We start from the raw sequence: 24,257 nt of genomic DNA on the forward strand, positions 1-24,257 counted from the left end.
CTTCCAGTTCATAGGCAGGTGCTCAGTCCACTGAGCCACACCCGCCAGGGCCATATATATTTTTAGATGTAAATTTCATGAATGTTATTGTTTGAGATGGCTAAAGTGATTAAAGTAAGCCAACTCAAAGGCGAGTATTTAGTGAATACTACAAGTGGTATTCTAATGCGGTAAAATGGTAACAGTCTCATGCACTCTACTGAAGTTAGAAAGACACTCCTCGTGACCATCTTCAGAGAAACGCTGCTTTAAGACGGTGGCTTTCTAACTTCCAGGGGCGGCCCGTGGCAGGGAACATCTATGCACCTATGCACATGTCCACATAAACATACATGCACGCAAGCAGGCTTATGCTACCCTATTCTCTTCCATTAAAAATGTTGCTTGCAAGCTGTTACATTTACTTCATGATCCACCGGGAGGTTACTTCCTGAAACGTGAAAAATGCTGCCGTAGGGAACATGCCCTGATGATGATGGCTCTTGATGAGAAATTTCTCGGCGCCCAGACTGTTTCTAAGAGCTTCTCCTTCCACTCTCACATGGGCCCTAGATGTAGGCACTGGTGTGACCCACATTTTACAGGTGAGATTACTTGCCATCATCACTGAGCTCGTATACGGTACATGCAGACCCTAGAGCAGCCCTCCTCACCTCGCTCCTCCTGGTCTAGCGCCCTTCCCAGCGCCCCTGCTCAGGCCACCGCTGCCCCTCCCACAGGGCGGGGAGAGGTACACCTCTCCCAATGGCCCTGTGGCTTCTGTCCTGTTTGCCCCTCACAACCCCTCCCCCAGGAGTCAGGCTCCTTAGCAAGCGGGTTTCAGAGCCCCTGGTGGGTGCGGGGTGAAGGTGGGGGTGGTGGAGTGACATGAACGATCTTAATGTCCCAGCCACCCTGCCAGAGTGCCGCACACGCCCATCTCTGTGGCTGGGAGGGATCACGTGCCTTGGGGCGGAAATCCCACAGAGCGGGAGACACAGACCTCGTTCTCTGGCTCCCCATTCTAGATTCTTCCCTAGGCTCTCCCTGCCTGCCCTACTTTAAATCGCAGACCCCTGCCCCATCATGTCTTAGTCCTCAACCCAGGTGTTTTTTCCCTTCCACAGCCCTTGTCCCCTCTAATATGCCACATATTTTACTCATTCAAATATACCAGTCTCCCTGTCACTGATCACTGCCTCCGACTTCCAGAATGCAAGCTCCACAAGGGTAGGAATTTTGTCTCTAAAGTGCACTCCTGTATCCCCGTGCCTGGCGCATAACGCACACTCAGTAACTGTTTGCTGAGAACCCAGCTTTGCCGTGACTGGTCGGGATTGGCTGCCCCCACAGACAGGGGCACTCCTGCCGACACCTGTTGATTTGCCCAGTTCCCTCTCACACGGTGGCCACCTCCCGCACAGGCTCAACATTTGCAGTAGCCTCTGGTGCCCACACCATCCAAGGCATTAAATATCGACGCCGCAGTACAGTGTTGACCTTGCGCCCACCATGAACATCTGCTACAGCTCTAGCAACACGGCAAAGTGCTGTGGAGTAGAAGGGAGGAGAACCCCTGGTTTACTGCTGCGGACACTGGGCTTGGGGATTTGAAAAGATCCACCCCAGGTCTGTGCCCTTTCCACTCTGCTTCCTCCTTGGGACCCTCCAGCCTATCAGATGCCACTTCTCTAGTCAGGGCTGTGCTGGGTTCCTGCTGTCCGTCAGAAAGAGCTCAGATACAGGGATCCTGGTGACCAGAGGGAGGAAAGGGCTGTAAGTAACCTGGAGTATTTTATATGTGGAATTCACAGGCTTCATTTTCTCAGCCAATTTTGCCCAAATGGCAACTTATGTGGATTTTGTGTCTCTGAGCCCAGGTGGCTAGGAGAGAGGGAGAGGCCCCAGAGCTCAGGGGAAAGTCATGCCAGGAATAACATCTTCGCTGCAGAAAGGTCACACCGCTGGTATTGCTGGTCTTATCGGGGTTTCGAGCCCGTTTCAGCCCCTGGCTCCTCTGTAGCCTTTGATAAGTTATCGCTGCCTCTGGGCCTTTGTTTCATCAGTGGCAAAACTGGTATGTGATTTTTCAAACTTCTCCCAGCTTGACTATTACACAAATGCAGGAAGAGAAGTTTTTGAAGTTTCTAACTTTGCCAATGACCTTCATATTTCGGCCAGCCTAAAGAGACCCTTTATTTACCTACATAGGTTACTTGAAAGGACACCTCTCTAGCAGGTAAGCAGCTGCAGAGAGGTAAACTCCCCAGCAAGAAGCCCATTCTCTCTAGGTGTAATAATGTTTCAGCAAGGCTAAGGCAGAACTGTGTTCAGTTTTCCTGCATGATGGGAGGTGGGGAGGGGCAGGTGGTGAGAGACTCTCTGCTTGCTTGGGCTGCGCCCTCTGAACGTACCCTAAGGAGTGGGGCTAGGAGGGTGGTGGGCCACTCCTGGGAAGGCCGGTCACACAGAGCCCCACTGGCCCCTAGTCCCCGCCATCTCCCTGGGCATTCTCTGAAAGGCTTCCAGTGGGCACTTGGTCCAGGAAAAGTAAGGGTCTCACCTGGCCCCTCCCCGGCCTCTACAGCCTGCGTACTGCGGTCAGGCCTGGTGGCTTCAGTCACTATGTGCTCCTCCCATCCATCTATCCTCGTGAAAATTGGACGAGTGAAGTGGCTCTTAGCTCACAGGCTGGCAGAGAGGTGAGCCATCAAGTAATAATGAAGATGACTGTCCCGCACCGATCTGTGCTCCTCTGCCCTGCGGAAGAGCTTACTCTGTGTGATAATGGTACAGCTTCTGGATGACCCTGGATAAATCGCCTCCTGTCCATTGTTTCTGTGGCTGTGGAAGCGGAGGTTGGATGATTTCTGTTCCTAACTGGTAACTTTCGTCTGGAAGGATGGCTTTAGGCCTTCAGTGTTTGCTAATAAAACTATTTACAGAGAGTGAGCGTCTGTTTCTTAGTTCAAAATTCCATTTTATGTGCAATGTTAGAAAGTCTGTGGGAGGCGGAAAAGCACCCTTGCCTGCTGGGCCGTGGCCGAGGCCACGACATTTCAGAGTCAAAGGCGACTGAGCCCTGACAGCTGGGGGCACACAAGACGCAGCCGATCAGTATTTCTCTCCCTCTCTTTCTCCCTCCCTTCCCCTTTATCTAAAAATGAATAAATAAAATCTTTAAAAAAAAAAAACCTCTTAAAAAAAAAAAGATGATTGAAGGAAGGCAGAAATACCCAAATCCTGTTCATCCTCCCGAGCCCAGACTGGAAGTCACCTCCTCAGGGACTTCCCCAAGCTTTCAGGTAGGGGCCTCTCTGTGTCTCTGAACCAGATGCTGGCAACACAGACCTGAGTGAGACACTGTCCCAGCCCTGAGTGCCACCCAGCTGTGGCGTGAGACACACAGAGCGGTCCCAGACCAGAAGCTGACTCATTACCTGGAGGAATCAGAGGTTTCTCGGGGGAGAGGAGTCCTGAGTCTTTTCAAAGGGATTGAACCCGACTCTGCTCCACTGTCTGGTTAGCTGCTAATTTGCAGGAAATGCCAAGGAGGACAGAGGAGCCGGTGGAGCTGCACCAAGAGCTTGCCGGCAGCGAAGTCTAGATTACGGGACACCGCACAGGTTAATGGGCCAGGTTCCTCACTGATGCGCTGCCAGGAACTGAAAGAGGAGAGGATCCTAGCCATTGAAATAATGCTTGAAAGATAGATCAGTTTTCCAAATGAGCAAAGTTAAACCATAGGTATAAAGATGAGCAGATGCTCGATTAGGTGATGAGTAAAAAAATGTGAGGAGTGATCACTATAAAAATAGGGGACATGGCTACTTCTGGCTCTGGGGAGTGTGACTGGGGAGGGGCGCAAGTGAAAGAGGCTTCTGGGGTGTCTGGCAAAGTTCCCTAACCTGGCTGGTGTTCTTATAATTAAGACAGTCGCTTGATTTGTGTGGCTTTTGAATAGATGTAATTGTGAAACACGAGACTTATTTCTCCGGGATGGAATACGGGACTGAAACTGACAGTATGAGGCAAATTATATGCACTTGCCAAATTCTGCGCCCAGAATGAGTTAAATAATATTCACTCCCAGGAAGGAAGAGGCCCAACCTAAAATAGTTTATATTTTCAAAAATACCCTGGAGGTTCTGGCTGCCCACGATGGCCGTGCCTGCCCCTGTGGGTCTCCAACTGCGATACCAGAGGCACCCTGTTCTGTCCTGGACCCTGGGGGGCAGCCACAGGGGCAGCGGGAACAAGGGGAAACTGGCAGAAGGTGGGGCCTCTGCAGCTCTAGTCCTGCCCATCAGGGAGTGCTGACCGTAACTCTCCAGAAGGGGAGCCAGGGTCACAGAGATCCCCTCATGAAGTGGCAGTGACCAAGCCCCACTGTGAAGCGGGTCATTGTGACTCGCCAGCCTGGCACCCATGAGTGAAACGGATGTTGCAGCCAGAGGCCTCTTTGCTTGTCCAAGGCCCAGGGTCTGAGGCAGAAATGTAGAATTGCAGCCCACAAGGCACTTAGGAAACACTTTTTTCAACTTTTGAGATTTGCAACTGAGGAAGCCGAACTCCAGAGTATGTGAGTGTTTTAATAGAGGTTGTGCGAGTAACTCAACACAGGGTCTCTTTCTGCCTCCGCCCTCACCCCTGAAGGCCACTAACCTACCTCCAGCCCCATTGGGGTGAGTGTTGATTTGCAAAGGCCTGAGAGGTCATCACAAGACCTCTCTGCTCCCCTGTTCACTATGGTGCTTGTATCTGACCAGGGCCTGGGATCCATACATGACCTCTACCTCTGGCCCTTCACCTTTGGGGGCCCATATTTCCCCCAACATCTGTATGCTGACTTCTGTACCTTGATCCTCTTTTACTGACTTTGGCCTGGTTCATTCACCCTCATCTGCTGGAGTGGAATTCTCTCCTCTAGCTACCGCTGAAAACCCAATGTCCGGCCTCAGAACTCCGAGGATCGGTAATCCAATTTAAAGCATAGGACATAAGGCAATATCCGGTAATGGTTCAGGACATTTCCCCTTCCTACCCTGGATATTTGGAATCTGCCTTTGTTGGCATTTAGGGACAATTCCATGATGACAGTGACACTCTAGCTCAGCATTCCCTTAAAAAACCAAGAGCATCTCTTCTATTTATTGGAACCTTAAGGAAACAAGCAATACATTTCCCTGCTGTTTGAGCCCTACATCCTACCTTCTGATAAACCTTAGTTAGACACAGTTAGTTCCAAAGTGTCTCTGCTGACTCTCAGTCCACTGGAAGTTCCCTGTGGGGCCCTGCACAACGGGGGCTCCAGAAAGGTAATGTGACTTTTGGTCACATTAACAGAAATATGGAATATAGAATGAGGGAGGTTCAGTTCCCTTAATGAGATTACATACGCAGCAGTATGTTCAGTGCTAAGTGTCAGGACTGAGGAAGGAAACAGTCAGACTGGAGTGTGTATCGAGAATGGGAGGCACTCGACACAATGTCGTGTTAAATCGGGCAGCTTATCCCAGAGGTGCCCTGAGGGGCGCCACGGCTGGCCGGGGGCCAGACCCAAAGGCTCCGTTCACAAGGGCTGGGAAAGGAATAAGCGCCCACCAGCTAAACGCTGTTGGCTTCCTGGCCTAGAGAAAAAGTCAGGGGGCAAGCGTAGTGCTAATTCACTTTTCGAGGACCGAACAGAAACGGCGAAACATCTCCAGAAACTCAAACGCCCTTTCTAGGAAGTCCTCCCACCCTCAAGACCTGCAAAACGAGTACGGCCGCCGCCCCGGGCCCGCCCCCGCCCTGCCAGCTACTCCGGTGCCCATGCTAGCTACTCCGGTGCCCAAGCTGCTCAACCCCGGGCACCAGTGTCACTACCAGTAACGCAGGGACCCCAGAGAGGTCCGCCCTGGGCAGGGCGGCTGGGGAAGCAGGGCTGCAGGGAGAAGCTACAGTGCTGTGTGACCCCAGAGCACGCCTGAACAAAATCCAAAAAGTAAAAAAATCAAAAAGCCAAGCAGCAGAAGGTGGGGAATGCACGTAGGACACTAGGCCCCGCTGCCAAGCCCCAACCTCAAGGACCAGGCACGGACGGGGTTCGAACCCGCGATCTTCGGTTTACGAGACCGACGCCTTACCACTTGGCCACCGCGCCTGACAGCCAAGCAGCTGCTCGAAACTCTCAGTGGAAGGGAGGTGGCGCCGGCGCTAGAGGGGTGACGCCCCGCCTCCGGTCCCGCCCCGGCTACCCGCCCCTCCAGACCCGCCTGCCGGGAACCCCCTTTCCTTCCCACCAAAGCCGAAGCCGGGCCCCACATCCTGCTGGTGGTGGGGTCCGAACCCGCAGTGCCTGAGAGCCCCGGCGGGCCTCCCCCTGCCGCCAGCGCCCCCAGGGGCGCGGTGTCCGCGGAGCCGGAGGTGAGGCCGAGAGCAAAGTGCGGAAAACCCGAGACCGGAGCCTGTTACCACAGCGCTTCCGTGGCGACCGCGGACCCCGACGAGCCAGGCCGGGCGTCTGTCCGCATTGGCGTCTCTGCCAGCTCCGTGAGCCGCAGCTCCGGGTGACCTTGGCCGGGTCATTTCCATCCGGTCCGCAGGTTACCGAGCAGTGCAAGCTAAGGCCAAGTAGATGGGGAGGCAAGGGGACAAGGAGGAGGGTGCGAGCATGAACGGGTCTGGTCCGCGGAGAAAGGTGCAGGGACTCGGGGCGGTTGGGGGCCAGGCCGCAGGAGCCAGGGAAGGTGACCCTTCCTCACTGACCCTGCGCGCAGGAGGGGCCCTCCCCGGGCTGCTTTCGCTCTGCCTTGCCCTTCGACCCCTGGCACTGGCCTTGTGCACGAGACTCCGAATAAATGCCCTCTAAGACAAGATTGCTTTGCCCGGGAGGATCCCACGTGGGCGCACGAGGAGACAGACCCCTGCGAGGTGCTCCTGACCACAGTGGCAGGGGGAGTGGACAACCAGAGGCGAACTGAACGGAAGAACCGGAGTCTGTCCACACCTTGAACAGTAGGTCACCATTAAAAGGCATGATCTAGATTCAAAGCAGTGATGAGCGGCACAGAGCACAGGTAATTTTAAAAAGCAGGATGTAGGACAAGACACACCATTTATTAAAGTAGAAGGAAAAACAAAGTAGGGAGTAAGTAAAATGCATATAAAGGAGACTGGGTAGGAAATTTCATTGGTAATATTTTCGTTCTATGAAAGAGCCAAAGCACTGAAATAGTGAAAATATGAATGTTTATGATACTGTATATTTGTGTAGATTTTTTTTTTTGTAATTAGCAAAGAAAAGGAAATTAGATCCTCCCATCATGGTTTGACCCCTGGTCAAAGCATCAGTTCTAGCAGAGGTGCGAGCGGGTGGGTCGGGGAGGAAGAGCCCTCCTCTCAGGGTGGGCGGGGCCAGCCGCCAACCTCCCTCTGGACCCCGCCTCCTGGACACCGCAGCCAGGGAGGGGACACAAACCAGACCCGCTGGGCCACTGCCCACCCTGCCACTGTCACAGCCATTCACCCTTATTTGCAGAACATTTTTAAAAGTATAGATTGTGGTGCTTTGGAAAAACTCAGGAAAGCTATTTTTGTGTGCGGTAAGAAACACATAACAGAAAATTTACCATCTTAACCACCTTTAAATGTACAGCATAGTAGCACTAACTATCTGCACATTGCCGTGCAACAGAGCTCTGGAACATTCCATCTTGCAAAACAGAAACTTGATACCCACTGACAGCAGCTCCCTGCTCCATCCAGCCCCTGGCCACCCCCAACTACTTTGTTTTTAGGAGTTTGACTCCTCAGGGTACTTCATATAAGTAGAACCCTCCAGAATTTGTCTTTTTGTGACTGGCATAATGCCACTTAGCATAATGTCTTCAAGGCTGACCCAGTTCGTCACATGCCATGATTTCCTTTTCAGGGCCCAGTGGCATCCCACAATGGGCATTCCGTGTACTTCCACCTCTTGGCTCTCGTAATGCTGCCATGAACATGGGTGTGCAAATATCCTGAGATCCTGTCTTCAATTCTTTTGGATATGTATACCCAAAAGAAAATCGGAGGGTTTGAAGGACACGTGATCATACCACCAGAGCGCAGCCTGTCTTCTTTTGTGTATAACACACACTAATTCATTCGTTCTGAAGCGTATGTTCTTCTCACATTTTAAATTGGAAATCGAGGTGACAACTGATCACAGGTGATGGAGTCGTACATTTCATTGGCAATATTTTTCCTTTTCAGTGGCACATGATGTTTTTTTTTTAATTGCAGGAGAGTCAGACTTGTTTCTGCATTTGTATATCCCAGGGTGTCCTGAGTGTCCTCGCTCACAGTTGTAGGGTGAGCATTTCCCACGTCCTTCAGGGCTGATGGATTCCTCGCTGTAGCAGGTGTACTGCGCAGGCACAGGATGCAGAGGGCGGGGAAGCTGTGTGTGGTGGGGGCAGGGTGATATGGGAACTCTGTGCTCTGCACTCAATTTCACTTCGGACCTAAACCATCTCTAAAAAATAAAGTCAATTTTTAACAAAATACCCCCAAAACACTAAAAAAATGTAGATAATTCTTGAATCCTTTGCTTTCTGACCCACCTGCTATGAGTCACGGCCGCCCCTGGGCTGCACTTGGGTTGCTCACTGATCCGTCCATGTCTATGTCTACGGACCCATGGGGTCCGTCCATGTCTACTCCTTAGCTGGGCAGGCCCAGGCGCCTGGATTTGTCCTTACTGGTAGGAGGAGTAAGCAGGAGTAAGCAGCTGTAAGTGTATGGTCTAACTTCTGTTTTAATATAGCACTTTTTTAAATGTATTTTTTAAAGATTGTATTTATTCACTTTTAAGGTTGTATTTATTCACTTTTAGAGTGGGGGCAAGGGAAGGGGAAAGAGAGGGAGAGGAACATCAATGTGTGGTTGCTTCTCATGTGGCCCCCACTGGGGACCTGGACTGCAACCCAGGCATGTGTCCTAATTGGGAATCGAACTGGTGACCCTTTGGTTCGCAGCCCACGCTCAGTCCACTAAGCTACATAGTGCTAACATAGTGCTTTTGCATTGACAAAGATGCGCTGGTTCTGGAGCACAGAGCTCCCGGTGGGCAAGAATCAGGCCATGGGCACCTTCATGCGGGGCAGTGGTAGAAGTATCCTGCTATTCCTTCCTTAAACAAACCCTCATTGAGCACCTAATACTTGCCAGACCCTGTTCTTGGTGCTGGGGCTATATCAGTGACTAAGGAGCATGAATCCCTGCCTTCATGCGCTTCCATGTTTAAATAACGAATCAAAATATGTAGCATATTGGAGAGTGGTAAGTACTAGGGAGGGAAATCAAGGAGAGGAAGTTCCGGAGGTATTAAGTGCAGTCACAAATTCTTTGCTGCTTTTCCCGTCTAAACGTGGAGTCTATTTCTCTCCTCTTTGAACATGGCTGGCCATCTGGCTTGCCTCGCCCAATAAAATGTGGTCAAAGTGATGGTGTATAGATTCTGAAACTTAGGTCTCAAGACAGACCTTATGGCTCCTGCGTCCGCTGTGTTAGCACCCTGTCCTGAGGCCACCGAGTGAGGAAGACAGTCTAGCGACTGCAGGACAAGAAGCCACGAGGGGCTTCCCAGCTGACAGCCAGCACCACCTGCCAGACTACATACATGAGGCCACCTCGGCCCTTACTGCCCAGCTGCCCTTCAGCTGACTGCTGCTCCTTGTGTACCCAGCAGAGGAACTGCCATAAAATCGTGAAAATAATAAATCGTTCTTGTTGCAGGCCACTGCACTTTGCGGGTGGTTCATTATGTAGCAGTAATAGTTCATGGACTTAGGTTACATAGAGCTAACGCACCTTTTGGTTGTAGGTTTGCAGGGCGGTGTCATTTGCACGGAATAGTTAAAACCTTTGAGATGCTGGGTGTGGCTAGGTCCGTGCCCCGTGCCCCCAGCAGGGACCTGCACTTGGCCTGTCTCCTCAGGCACAAAATGGGAGCGTCAGTTAGCTATGAGCCGCAGCCCTGCATTAGTTAAACGTGGAACAACTCTCTTCATTATTCACTGCCGAAGTTAGCAGGGGAGCGAAATGCTGGCTTGACCCTTATTCCTCCGGTGGAGCAGCAACTTGACACTTGCCCCTTTGGTCAAGTTTCACGGTCTCTTTGCCAGCACAAAAGCTTCTAGATTAAGGCTGTGTTAATAGGAGAAAAGAGTAAACACAGCTTGAAACCTTGGAATAGCATGTGGCCACATCTGTTGACATTTAAATTAAGCTTGCTTTTCATTGTTAGGGTCAGTGCAGTTCGGTTTTTCTCTTTCATCCCCTCCTGCATGTTTATCAGCTACCTTGTCTCGACTCCTCCACACGTAGGTGCTTCCTCCTAACAAAGTGCTCACAGGTGGCCGTGCAGCTCACGGGGCTGGGCAGAGCTTGTGGGTGGGTCACGGGCTAAATGAAATCTGGCCCCTCGGAGGCCCCAAAACAAGGCAGGAGGCTTCGGGAGCACCACCGCTAAGCAGCTGTAGCCCTGGGGACTTTTGCCCTTGCCCTGACCCTGACCCTGCTGCCGTGGATAGTCAGCGTTCACTGTGGGGCTACTGCACAGTTGGACATCTACCAGGCAGGGGTCAGAGGACTTATGAACCGAGTCACTCCCCAGGGTGGGTCCTACTTGGCCAGATTCTTTTATGAGAAAGATGAATTTTCAGGGAGAGGAGAGACTGAAGACTTGCTGTTTCTTGCATCTACTGCTGTGTAACCAACTATCTTAAAACCTAGAGGCTTAAAACAAGAACTTACTGTTTTGCATGGCTCTCTGGGTTAACCAGGTAGCTCTGCTCCATCTGGTGTCGGCCAGGGCACTGGGAAGCCCCACGTGGGCTCACTCACATGGCTGACACTAGCTGGGAGCCTCGATGGGGCAGTTGGCTCGGGACCTCAGTTCTCCACGTGGCTGCTGGTGCTTCCCTGAAGGCGCGTTTCAAGAGAAAGGAAGCAGGGCTTCCTTTGGGTCACTTAAGGTCAGATTTGAGAAATCCCAGAATGTTACTTCTGCCACAGCTGATGTGTTTGTAACTATTGATCAAAATAGCCAGGGGGCCAGCCAAACTCGAGGGGAGGGGAAGTAAACGCCCCCTCCCAGCAGGCAGCGGCCTGCACAGAGGGAGAGAGTCGGGGGTGGCCACCTGTGGACACGCCCTCCCACAGCTGTCGTTCATTGACTGTGACTTCGAGTGTGGGCACCGACCGCCGCTGGGCCCGGGGGCTGCGTCCTACCGAGGATGAGGTGGGTCCCCTTTGTCTTTACCAATCCCCCTCAGAAAAACAGGCTCCTCTAGTGGGACTGGTCTCCTTCCAGCCCTGACAGCCCCCAGAGTCGACATTCACAACACCCCCATTCCATACCTGCAGGCCAAACACACAGAGGGGCCTGCCCAGACACTGCCAGAGGCCAGCAGAGCTCCACGCTTGGTCTGGGCCAGCCTGCTGGATAAACTGGCAAAGCCGAGTGGGAGCAGAGGGGGCCAGCTGGGCCAAAGCACAGGGGTGAGGGTCCCACAGGCCATCCATCAAACAGGCCACAGAAAGTAGTCTCAGACTTCAGCACCTTTGCTTTCTGGGTTCAGTCTTGTCAGAAGCACTTGCATTTTTTTTAAACCTAGAGGCCACACCAATGTCCAGGAGCTCAAAGTGAAAGCCAAGGCCAAACCAAGGGGGAACTTCCTGCAGCCCCAATCCAGCTGCCCGGTTAGTTCCAGGCAGGACTGGCTTGAAGCTTCCTCCAGACTTCCTGGGCCCTAGTGCCCATTACTTTGCCCCTGAGCTTAGAGCACCATTGACCCTGTAGCCTGCCTTAGAACGCAGCCCAGCCCACTAGGCTGACCCACCGTGGAACCACCATCCTTCCCGGGCCTCTGCTCCTGCTCCTCATCGTGCAAACAGGTGCACGGTCCGCACTTTCGCACCATTGCTCCCTCTGGGCCCCCTGCCAGGTCCTCTCTCCAGCCCCTCTGCTCCCAGAGAGCCGACCCAGGCTCCAGGCAGGGCTCAGCACACGGCTACCTTCCCCCCAAAGTCTTCCAGCCCCTAGGAACCTCTCCGCACCCTGAGCAACTCACTGCTTTGGTGCGTCAGTTGGGCCCTGCCCTGATCTTCCCCACACCAGATGCCTGCATGTGAATCCTGGCTGACCTGTGTGTGGCTGGGTGGGTCGCCTGTGGTGGCTGAGTGTCCTCATCTGGGAAATGGGGATGGTCCCACCACCCACCTCACGGATGTTGTAAGGATTAAATGACACCACACGTGGGAAGTGCATAGAGCACTGTCCAGCCCGCAGTGAGCCCCGAGTCTGTACGCTAACGCTAATGTGAACTGCCTCGTTGTGGCCTCCTGCGGGCGGAGCGGGGAGAGGTGCTCAGAGGGGGAGACCTGCTGCCAGTTCCCACTGGCCTGGGGCTTGAAAATCAGAGCACAGACGTCCAGATGGACGGGCTAGAAGGGAACCTGCCCAGACCCTCACTGAGCACCTGCTGACCAAAGAAAACCCCCTGCTGACCACACACAGGTCCTGGACCCGACAAGGGCCAGTGTTGCTTGCTCCTGCTGCCCCCGAGGCCTGAAAGGAGGAGCTGGAGGAGGAGCTCTTTCCACTCCAGGCTGCAGTCTAGTCACTTTCTGGAGTCATTTCTACTTGGCTGAGACAGACCCCCTGGGGGCTGTGGGATGCCTGCCTCCCTGGCCCAAGTGACCACCAAAGTCGAGTGATTCCAGCTCCTCATCTCACTCAGCAAAGAACAGCAACATCGAAGCAGGTCTCACCCCAGTCCAGGCTGCCTCCGTCTCTCCCCTGGTGTCTCTGCAACCTGCCCAGGCCTCTGCTGCTCCCGGAAACTCCGCTCCAGGCTGGTGGCTCCCCGGCGGCGGCAGCTGCGCCCCACTGTCTGTAAGGCTCTGCTGCTGCTCCCGTGTCCTCCCCAACCCCCCTCACCTGGCGCCTCCTTCCCCTCCCGAAGTCCTTAGCGGAGTCTAATTCCCCCTGATTCCTCAAATGGTTTCAGGAGTGATTATGCACGGGTGCTTCTCACCCCTGGCTACAAGCTGGAATCACCTGGGGGGACTTGGGGGAAAAAACAAGCACCCAGTGTCCAGCCCCACCTACCATCCGAATTCAAATCCCTGGCCGGAGCCCCACACATACAGGCACACCTCCTCTTATTGTGCTTCACCCTCTGTGCTTCACAGGTGTTGTGTTTTTACAAGCCGAAGGCATGACCCTCCGTCATCAGAAAGATGCCGGGGCACTTGACTGCGACACTGGCTTAATTGCCACAGTCTGGAATCGAGCCTGCAGTGGTTCCAAGGTAAACCTGTGTGCCTGTGGTTTAAAAGCCCCCACGTGATTCAGATGTGCAGCCAGGATTGAGAATCGCCCACCCAGCATTCTAGAAGCTCCCTGTGTCGTGACTGTGGGGAGTGGGTCCGCTTTGCTCACGGTCACAAGCCCAGCACCTAACGCTACACGTGGTGTCTATTAGGTGCTGATGAAACATCTGCTTCCTGGGTGAAGGAGGCCCACTCTTAGCCCACCAGTCCGCCCTCCCAGCCACGGTACTGAAAGGGCTGTGCTACCAGCCTCCCCCATGTGCGTTCCTGAACCCCGCAGTCCTTCAGGGCTCTGCTGAACACCCTTCCTGGGGGAGGCCCTCCCCGACCCGCAGCTGGCCTCCGTCCCCTTGCCCCCAGCTCCCAGCGCCCTCTGGACTTTTCCCTCCGCTCAGCCTCTTCCCCTGGGACAGATCCTCTGCTGCCCTTTCCGTCCCAGTCCCAGCGCTGGGCGCAGCCTGACACCCACAGTGCTGCTCAGCAGATTAAGTTAGTTGGTTCAGTGATTTCGTGCCCTTACACAGGGTCCAGCACAAATACCAGACCTTTTTTTATCACAAAACCTTTTATTACAAAAATCATATGCATGTAATTCTATAACATAACAATATCCTGCTCAAGCACATCATATGACATTCTAGGTGAAATGTTCAAATTAAAACTATAAATTATTACACCCATATCATTACCCTACCAACCACACTCAAGCAGGCCTTACTTCTGCTGGAGCCTGCATTTTTGACTCATGCAGGAGACTCTGACTTGGTCGCCAATGACTCTGAATGTCCCTAAATTTGTGGGCCCAGTGTGCTGGTGGGATCTGATGATGAAACCCTTTGCAGCACTGTGACCTCTGGGGGCTGTGGGGGTGCCACCTGCTACAGACAGGGCATTTCTCCAAGGCTGGTGAGCAAGAGAACCCCTGCGTGGCAGACACGACCTGTAGACACACAGCCGTGCGTGCGTGACCCCTCTCCAGAGCAGTGACCTTGAACTGAGCCACGCCCCACAACAAGCAATGCTGAAGTCGTGAGCCGCGGTGCCTTGCAGGTCGCCTTATATGAAAATATGATGCTTGCAGATGTAGTCAAGTTGAGATGAGGTCGTACTGAGTTAGGGTGGGTCCCGACCCAACGCCTGGGTCCCGACCCAACGCCTGGCATCCTTGTCACTAGGCCGAGCTGGGACACGGAGATGCACAGCGGGAAGATGGCCCTGTGAAGATGCGGTTCCAAGCTACATGCGAAACAGCAGGACTGAGAGGGGCCGGGGACAGGTTTCCCCTCAGAGCCTCCAGAGCGAGCCCACCCTGCCGACACCTGCATCTCAGACTCGCGGCCTCCAGAACGGTGCGGGAATAAACTTCTGTTGTTTGAAGCCACCCAGTTTGTGGTGCATTTCTATGACGGCCCTCCACAACTTAAATACAACAGAGGAGAAACTTGGATGATAGACTCTTTGGGAAGATGAGTCTTCCCTCCCCCAAACCCAGATTCTGACTTTGCGAGCACTTCCCAGACCCCTGCCTGGGGCCTGGGCACAGGCTGTCCATTGCTCCTGGTCACGGGTTCACGAAAGGAACTGGGGTTTCCTTCACTTTGAGGCCGGGGCGAGCGAAACTCAGAGAGGTGAGTGCCCTGCCCGGCCACACAGGCGGAAGTCAGGGAGCAGGGCTCCAAACCCGGGTCTCTGATTGGAAGCCTTGGGATCTTTCCATGAACACAGAGATGGAAAATGGTTAATGGCTTGATTATTGTAAAAGGTCAGCAAATTAGAAGTCAATACTGGGGTACTTCTGCAATGCCCCTGTCCCCGCCCTGGTCCCCAGGACACCGTGGTGCTCCCCAACCTTAGCTAAAGTCTGAGTTTACCTCCACGTTCAGTCCTTTTCATGGCTCCAGGTCTCTACCCACACCGCCCGCAGGCCGCAAGGGGGCACAGCCTCCGCAAAGGCCAGCAGCTGCTGCTTGGGCGGCTGGGGCAGGGAAGGCAGACCCCGTCTCAAAGAAAGTAGTGGCAAGAAAGAAGGAAGTGCTTCTGAAACTGGGGTGCAAGGCGAGTGCTCAGGAGTTGGGGGCACCTGACTGGCAAGAGAGGGGCCCTGTGGAGGGGAGGGGGAATAGGGTCACCAGATTTTTAAAAAAAAAAAGGTGCCTGGTTAAATGTGAATTTCTGATATCAATGAGTAATTTTTTGGTATTGCATGGGACATACTTCAACCAAAAAAATTCATTTCTGAAAGTAAAATTTAAGGGATCTCCTGTATTTTAAGTTGCAGAATCTGGCAACCCTAGTGGGACAAGGAGGCACGTTAGGGGTGTGGAGGGACCAAGGCCCAGGGGACACAAGCCCGTGTGGAAGACGACCTCCCCGGAGCCCGAGGTGGGGCCATGTAAGGCCAGCGAGTAGGAGCCTCCTGTTGCCCTGGCTGACCCACGGCCGAGAGGAGGGGGTAAACAAGCAGGGGGCAGACACTGGGGGTCTGAGCCCCCGACCTGGAGCCACCCCGACACCCCGGGGCATGGCAGGACCAGCGCTGGCAGGTTGGTGTGCCACCAGGCTCCAGTGGAGGGCCTGGCCTGTGACCCAGGGGAGTCATGGTGGCTGGCATGGAGGAAGATGGTGCTGGGACCTCATCAGAGGGACCGGCGTGAGTGGAGACCCCTGGGTGGCCCCCGCTGGGAAAGGGAGCATCGTTGCAGTGAGGACCAACTTTTCAAACCTCACCGCCTGGTGGCTGGAATGATGGTCTTGCAGGAGCTTCTGGAATCCGCACCTCGTCTCCTGGGGAGAGAAGACCCTGCAGGGTGCCCCCCAGCTGCTGGAGGACATGCTGGGCGGGGCCCACCCTCCCCCCTCCCTCCTCCCCCAGGGGTGCTGGAACGGCACCACGCCTCTCCCGCCCTTCCGTCCCCACCACAGAAACTCACCATCAAGTCAGGCAAGAAAAGCAAACGGTTTATTTACACCTTGGTCTGTACATTAGTTCCCGGAAAAGCCCGCCTCTGAGAGCCAGCTCCTTTTTCGCTAGAAGCAAGCGGGAGGCAGAGAGCTCGAGACCCTGGGGCCTGGCCTTGGGGTCTCATCCCACTCTCCCCACCCTGGGCCAGGAGGAGGCGGCCTCACCTGAGCCCCAAAGCTAACCTGCTTCCAGATGGAGGGTCCTAGGGCAAAAGACTCAGGTGGAACCCCACAGACAGCCAAAGCCATCCATCCAACCCTCGGACATGAGACCTGAGACCACGCATGCAGTCTATTCCATCCGGGCCCTAGGAGACCCAGCCCGGGGAAACAGGACAAGCAGGACCAAGGGCGCCAGCAGGCTGCAGCGAGTCGGCAGCAGCGCATGGTCTGATGGCCACCCGACCGCTGTCGGGGTTAATGGCACCCGGGACTGAGCACCTTCAGCGGAAGAGGAAGAGCTTGGCAGTTGTTAATGGCAGACGGGGCGACAGCTAGGAGCTTCCTCCTCCTGCCCGTTGTCCAAAGCTGTCCTAGGTCCTGGATGGCAGCGGCTGGAACCCAAGCCCAGTGCCGGCAGCCACACAGCTGGAGCTTCCTCCAGGGCCCTCGGGGCTGCGGCAGACCTGCAGCATCCCTGCGGGCTGAGGCCCGGGTTAGCGAAATGCGAGCCGCCGCCTGCACATGTGGACGCCAACACGGAGAGGTTTGCGGGAGAAGCTGCTCTACACACGGCCACCCCTTCCTGGTGTGCAGGCAGCTGAACTCGCGGCAGGCTGGACAAGGGACGACGTGCGTCCCCAGGCTTGCGACCAGAATGAAAAATCCTGTACAAAGTGACCACGTATGCACGGCTGAGTGAGCGAAGGGGCAGAGGAGCCTGACCCTGTGGGCGAGCGGGCCCTCCCTGGCGGAGGGAGGCACGTGGACACAGAGCGGAACACTATGTACACATTTACAGGGCTTGGGAGGGGCCAGGGCCAACGAGAGGATGTAGAAAAGGGGGCAGTGGTAACGTGGAAATCCTGCACAGCGGTGACAGGGAGCAAAAAGGCACAAGGACCCCAAACCATGCAGACAAAACACAGCCTGTGCAGCGCAGCAGGACAGGGCTCCCGGCAGGAGGCGCAGCTGCTGGGACGACAGCACGCAGACCCTGCGGGGGTGGCCAAGGAGCCACTGCCAGCCCCTCTGGTGGCTCGGGGCAGGCATCCCTCCGTTACAGTCACAATGGAAACAGAAGCACGAGGTTGGAGCATCAAAATCACGTGGCGTCACGCTTCGCCAGGGTTCACGCTTTCAGGAGCAAACCTTTCCAGAAAGCTGTCCACTCTTCCAGGCGGGCAGCGGTGGTGGCAGAGCCTCCCAGTTGTCCTGCCAAGCAGGTTGGGCCGGCCTCTCCTGCCCCTTGCCCTCTCTCACACCCTCAGACACAGCAGGAGGGCAGGACCTGGAGGTCCCTAGGGTCAGTGAAGGAAGGGACTTGCTCAAAGTGACTGGGAGGGCGTGGCCCCCGCACTCGAGGCCCTTCAGCAGGGAGCCTCGGTCTCTCCAGCCCAAACCAGAGTCCTACGGGGCTGTCCCTAGCCCGCAGGAGGGAGGGCTGGGGGGCGGCAGCACTGAGTGGCCCCTCTCCTCCACCTAAAACCTGCCCCTGCCCTTTAAAAGACACCGAAGATGTGCCAGGACAGCAAAGTCACTTCCTCAGCATGGTGGCCGTCCATAGCATCCTCCGTTCCGATCACACCTAAGATTAGCTTTTAGGTTTACATTTACTAGTATATTAAACACATATACCCACGGAGCACAAAAAGAGGGCTAATTTCTCCCTGATCCACAGGCCCACTTGCCCCTGCAGGCCTCTGTCCCTTACAAAGTCCCTCGTGGCAACAAAAGAGCCCGCATCATGCCCTCCTGACTACCAGGCCCCCTTGGGCTGCGAGTCAGACTTGCCAGAGTAGCAGCCCCCGGAGCCTCCTGGCTGTGGGCCGGGTGCTGGTTTGGCTGGGAACAGGGAAGGAGCTGGGTCAGCCTTCACCTTCCCTGGTGCAAACCGACTGGAGGCAGAGCCCGCAAAGCCAGCGACCTCCGCGGCTCAGCTGGCGGAGGAGGTGACTGCTATTTCTGAGGCTGCTGGTTGGCTCCCTACCCTGCTCTGCTCCACTCCCACATCCCAGCATGTGCCACCCACCGACTGCGTGGGCACCAGATGGACCTGCCCACTGGCGGCTGCTAACCCCTGGGCTGCTGACAAGCGCTGGATCCACCAGCTCCTGAAGGCATCTGGCCTCCCATCCTGGGCGCAAGGGATGTGCTAGCCTCTCACCATCTGACTTCCCATCAGGAAAAGCCACTGATAGATATCCCAGCGGCTTTTGGCCAGCACCTGGGTTAACAAGCCCAGCAGCCTCCCCCACCCGTTTTCTCCACCTCTGACCAGCACACAACCCTCTCTGCCAGGACCTCAGCCCGGGCTGCACATTAGCATCACCTGGGGAGCCTTTTAAACACGTGGATGCCTGGCCACACCCACACCAATTAAATCCCAACCTGGTGGAGGTTGGGGGAGGGGGGGTCAGCCCAGTCAGCAGAAATTTTTAAACCTCCCCAGGTGACTCCAATGCATGAGCAGAGCTGAGAACCACTGTTTCGGGTCCAAGTGCTTCGGAAAGTTCTTGAGCTTTGTGTTTTTAATAGGTCAGAAGTCAAGTCAAGCTAAAGGAATTTCCCTCTTACAATTTGCAAGGAATCTAACACATTTAAAGTACGATGCCTTGTCTAACGTTGGCCAATTCAAAGTTCAAAAGCTTTTTTTTACTAGAACTTTGTATCTTACACTTTCCCACAGAACAGGGGCCACCTAATCCAGAAAGGGCTTCCTTTTCTATTAGATACTGTCCGTAGAACTAGCTCGCGGGTTCAGCCAATTTTGTTTGGTTTTGACTTGAACCTGAGGACGGCCCAGTGTCTGCACAGGGAGATTCTGCCCTGGGAGCCCCCCCCACCCCCCGGTCCCCAACACGTCGATACTTCAGGCAAGGTGGTACCAGCCCGCCCTACATGGATTTGGCAAAAACAAAACTCAAAACCTGCACAGGACACCCAGTTAAATTATAACAAATTACAATCATCTGGGGAATCCTTGGACCATTCTGATGCCCGGGCTGCACCCACACCAACGAAATCAGAACCTCTGGGGATTTGACCTGGGTATCAGGATTTCAAAATCCTCTCCACTTTAAATATGTGCCAAGTATTGCACAGAATATACTCCTACGAAAAATTGGTTGTCATCAACCTGAAATTCAAATTCACCTGGATATCCTGCACGTTGGCTGACAGCCCCCGGGCTGAGACAGAACAGCGGGACCCTTGCCCTGAGACCCCGTGAAGGAGGAGGGAACACGGGAGGAGGGCGGGTCTGCCCCCCCCCCACACACACCCAGAGGGAGCCCAGCTCCAACACCAGCCCAGGGGCGGGAGGCCGGGGAGCCTGGGGCCGTATGCCCTCCTTGGGCCAGCTTTCAAGCACAGAAGAGCATTTTTTAAGAGTGATTTTAAAAAGCCAATTGGACAGACTAAGTTTTATACGAGGTATTCTGGCCGAAGTCAGAAGGGTGGGTTTAACTTTGGGTGTGTGTTCCTGAAACTCAGTCTCATGTAAAGCAGAGACTGCTCCCTCTTCTCGAGACCCCAAGCCCCACACAGGTCCCGAGGGGTCTTTCAGACGGGCACTTCCTCGGAGCGTGCGTGGTGCCGCGGAACACCGCCGCTGCCAGCCCCTTCTCCTCCCCGCGGTGCGTGACGGCCTGCCACTCAGGCCTCTCTGCGGCCTTCTCGGGAACCCCACGCCACTGCAGCTAAAGAGCACGTGAAGTCCTACACCTAAACTACTCCTCTGCTGGGGCAAGCCCCAGCAGAGCCGGTGGCCACCGGGCTGGCCTCTGCAGGACTCCTCCCCAAGTGAAACCCAGACCAAAGCCCTCAGGCCCTGGTTCTTCTCTTCTTTCCCTTAAATTGTGGCCATGCCTTCCTATCAGCAAATTCTCAGGAGACCTGTTCATTAAGTCTTCCTTCCACTGTCACTTCTCAGACCCTCAGGGGAGCCCAAGGAGACCAGTATCACTGGGGTTGAGAAAGCCACAGAGGACTGACCCCTGTCCTGGCCCTCCCGATGCGGGCGGCCCCAAACTCCTGAGTCGAGCCAGTGTACCCCGCTGCTTGCAGCATAAAAACAAACTCCGCGCACAAACCTGCAAGGAACCACAGTCCAACAAAAGCAAAAGTGGACTGGAATAAAGGAAGGTCAGTTGTGTAGCCACGGTCCCGCCACTGTGATCAGGGACACACACGAGTCCCCAGGTGCCCTCCGCAGCTGCCACTGCCCTGTCCTCTTCACACGGTCCCCTTTGTCCCTCCCCAGCACGCCCAGGCTTTCTCTTCTACACCAGAAGTGCTAGCGAAAGCAACCTGCAGGGGAGGAAATGAGGACCGTCCATGTGTGTGTCTATTTGGATTAAGGAACCGAATCGGCCCTGTACAACTGAGAAACACTGGGAAAACTCAAAGGAAAGTACCTATTCCCAGCTGCCTGGAATGAGAAACCGCATCGACAACCCAGAGTGTGCATCCTCACACGTGCCAACGAAGGACTAAGGTTTCCCTGAAACCCTCCCAGGTGACCCCCAGGAGCCCAGCCCAGCCCAGAGCCCCGGCTCTGAGCACCCGGACCCGAGGCCCGTGTCACCAGGCTGCGCAGAGTGGGGACAGGTGGGCCGGACCCACCCCCAGCCCATAGGCACAGGGGTCCACCCTGGCCTCTTTCAGAATGTAGCCAGGGGAAGGACACAGGGGGTAAGGACACAGGTGGGCAGGTGAGCAACACCCCTGTCCCTCAGCCTCCTTCCCCTTCCTTTTAATCCCTTCACCCTACAGTATTTCTTGTTCTTATAAACAGGACAAAAACAGGGAGGGAGAGGTAGATAAGCAGGACGGGCAAGTGTGTGGTTGCTCCAAAAACGCCAAGACCTCCGGGAGTGAAGGCGGCTCCTCGCAAGCCTGAGTCCCTGGGACCCAGCGTGCTCAGGCTCACAGGGGCTGCCCGCCCGGAGGGGCTGCTGAGGCCCCCCTTAGTGTTCCCCCTGCACGCCCCTTCCTCCTCCTGAGTTTGAGCACCTGGACTTCACGGGTGGCCAAAGAGGTTGGTGAGGGCACAGCTGCTGGGCATTCGAACTCCTGGAAAAGATGACAACTTTGCTCCTGGTCCAGGGGAACGAGGCGGTGGTGGGGAGCCCCGTCTTCCTAGCACATTTCTGAATCCTCACCCCCAGAGGTAGAATCACGTTACCCAGTATCTGAAACACAAGCTTCCAGTTCTTGTTATTAGTGACCCCTGACTGCAGACCTTGTCCCCTGAACTTCCAGGACCCTCTGCCCCTGCAGAAGGACCAAAGAGTGCACAAACAGCTGACCGTGCAGATGTCACCCCCAGCCACAGCCACATCCACACCAGGACACAGTACATCGTGGCCAGACAGACATTTACGGTGAGTGCGTGAGGCCCAGCCGGAGATGGGGCCGCAGCCGCAGGCAGGGTCTGCCCTTTGGTCCCGGGGTCCCGGGGTCCCGGGGCCGCTCTGCAGCCAGCGCCTCCATCTCAGTGTTTGATCTCGAGGATGGAGGGGTTGTGGTCCAGGATGGCCAGGATGATCTTGTCCATGTACTGTCGCAGCCGGAAGTTGATCTCCTCCTGCTCCTTGAGGGCTTCCATGAGCTGGTGGAGGCAGGACAGACGGTCAGAGGCCAGACTGGGCGGGGGCCCAGCTGCCTGGGCTCACAGTGAGCTGGTGCCGAAAGTCAGGGCTCAGGAGACCCCATGCAAGGCAGCCCCGCGGCCAACCTCAGCACTTGGACGCCAGAGTGCCAGTGTAAAGCCCGGCTCAGCTCATGCCCGAGGTATGTGAGCTGCGCAGATGCCCAGCCCCACCCCCAGAGGTCAGGATTTAACTGACCTGTGGAGGGCCCCAAAGGGTAAGTTTTTGGTAAAAGCTGAGAACAGTGGCTAAAGGCATTTATAACCAAGACTGACACCCCGAGTCCCAGGGCCCTAAGACCGTAAGGCTGTTTCCTCAGCCTGGAGCAGCCCCCTGACCACCGCTGGCCCTGCCATCGCCCCCCTCCAGGTCACCTCCTGACCAGTCCTTCCAAATGTCACTGCAATCCCGCATCTGTCCCTGGCTCACCTGGGAGCTTCTGGAGGCCAGGGGTCAGCTTAGCTCTGTGTTCCCAGCACAGGGTTAGAGGTTCAGTGACGGTGTTAGATTCGTGTTAAAATGTAACCAGAGTATTCTGGAGGCCTGAACTTTTACAGCCATATGCAGGTGGGGCAGAGAGAGGGAGCTTTGGTGCTGGAGGCCTGGGTCCCTCTCCCTCCACAGGCTCAGGGACCCTGTGCCCCAGTCTCCCAGTCTGTCCAGACAGCCTCCCAGCTGTGAGAAGATTAAGTGAAGACACACCACCAGCAGGTGCTTCCCCTGGTGGCTGGGAGGAGGGGAGTCCCAGACTCCCCTGGACTACATGTAATGAAACCAACCGGCCCTGTCAAACTCCATCCTGCTCCCAGACGGGGCTCTCCCACCACGTGCGGGAAGAGTTGATTCAACTCCACCCACAGCTCCACCCTGTAACGTTGAGGATGGGGACTCTCAGGGTCCAGGCCCCAGCCTGCTTTTCCTGCTCTGGCAGCCTGGGGCTGGACATCGTGGCAGGTGGGGGTGGGGCAGGACTCAGAGGAGGGCCAGGCCCCAAAGCGAGAGCAAGAGCACACGGCCACGTTACCTCATCTCGAGAGGCTGTGTCTATTTCCGCAGCCAGAGACTGGGCTTTGGTCTGGGTGGCAAAGAGGTTCTTGGCTTCGTAGAGGCTGAGGCTCAAGATCTGCCCATTCAAGTCATCGTTCTGATCCCGCAGCTTGTGGTTCTCCTGTGGGCAGGCCAAGGCACCGTCAGCTCCCGGAAGCACCCAGAACCCACTGGAACCCACCTGTCCACATCCACTGTCCGTCCACCGGGACCCTCCCCGCAGGTGTGTGTCATGTCAGGACACCCACGGATGATGTGCCCTCTGCCAGGCTTGGGGCAGGGAAGGGCTGGATCCTGGGGGGTCACAGGTGCTTGGAAGCCACAGCCCTGCTCTGAGGAGCCAAGTTTCCGGGCAGGAGCGTGGTTTCTCGCTACCTTCCTCCCCGAGGTGGGTGAGCCAGAGTGGACCCCCGGAGGCCCTGCGTGAGGACACTGCCCACTCGGGGGCTCCTCCAACAACAGCCCTCGGTGAGAAAAGGGGTGCCCTGGGGTCTCCCGGCTGACAGGCCAGCTCCTCTCCTTGGCTCCTCCTGCAGCCAGGCTCAGGAATCCTGCCATGGCAGCTCTTTCCAGGGGCATCCGCACTCCCAGTAGGCCGCCCTTGGTGCCCTGCCCAGACCCCCATTTACCAGCCTCATACTCTAGCCTTTGCCTAAAGGCTCCTAACAGCTCACACCTGGGCCCTCAGGCGCCCCCTTGTGGATGAGAAGAGCAGTGTTTCAGGATGGCTGTGGGAGGTGAACAACAGCATCTCTGCCTTGGCAGAGCCAGTTCAGGGGTGTAATCCACACAGCAGCCTCCTACCCCCAGGGCAAAGCTAAATGTGGGGCTTCAGCAACCATCACTCCTTCACTTGGTTATGGCCCCTCCTGACTCCACTTCCCCCACCCCTGACTGGTCTCCAATGTCAGGGCGTGCCCCCAGGAACCATTTGAAATGGAACCTTGGGCTCAGAGCCTGTGGAGAGACCCCAACACAGGGAGGCACCGATTTGGGGCTTGGTGGAGTCTCATTCCCCACCCCACGTGCCCAGGACAGAAGACTGGGCTCTGTTTCTTTTCATGGATGCCGAAGACAGACCTGGAAATTTCC

At 55.5% G+C, this 24,257-nt stretch overlaps 1 protein-coding gene, 1 long non-coding RNA gene and 1 other non-coding gene across 6 annotated transcripts in view; 1 reads left to right on the top strand and 2 right to left on the bottom strand.

The window, feature by feature from the left end:
• Window positions 1-6,052: 6,052 nt before the first annotated feature.
• On the bottom strand, window positions 6,053-6,124 carry TRNAT-CGU (transfer RNA threonine (anticodon CGU)). The gene has a single exon. It is a non-coding gene; the product is annotated as a tRNA-Thr (tRNA).
• Window positions 6,125-6,268: 144 nt separating this feature from the next.
• Window positions 6,269-8,320, top strand: LOC119050474 (uncharacterized). The gene is made up of 3 exons (XR_005082753.2): window positions 6,269-6,387; window positions 6,741-7,040; window positions 7,895-8,320. It is a non-coding gene; the product is annotated as an uncharacterized LOC119050474 (long non-coding RNA).
• An 11,870-nt stretch (window positions 8,321-20,190) lies between these two features.
• The window catches only part of RAB11FIP4 (RAB11 family interacting protein 4), a 35,662-nt gene continuing 31,595 nt past the window's right edge, over window positions 20,191-24,257 (bottom strand). For 3 of the 4 annotated variants that reach the window (XM_037146799.2, XM_037146801.2, XM_053656765.1), the window contains 2 exons: window positions 23,143-23,286; window positions 20,191-22,078 (listed from right to left, as the gene is read on the bottom strand). In XM_037146799.2, coding sequence (XP_037002694.2) covers window positions 21,962-22,078; window positions 23,143-23,286 — 261 coding nt within the window. In that variant the 3' untranslated portion in view covers window positions 20,191-21,961. Of the gene's footprint in view, window positions 22,079-23,142; window positions 23,287-24,257 lie in introns of those variants that run through there. The other variant, XM_053656763.1, reaches the window with a different exon arrangement.

This window comes from Artibeus jamaicensis, unplaced genomic scaffold (assembly GCF_021234435.1).
Source record: "Artibeus jamaicensis isolate MK-2021 breed Jamaican fruit bat unplaced genomic scaffold, CSHL_Jam_final contig_1998, whole genome shotgun sequence".
In the NCBI taxonomy this organism is placed as follows: domain Eukaryota; kingdom Metazoa; phylum Chordata; class Mammalia; order Chiroptera; family Phyllostomidae; genus Artibeus; species Artibeus jamaicensis.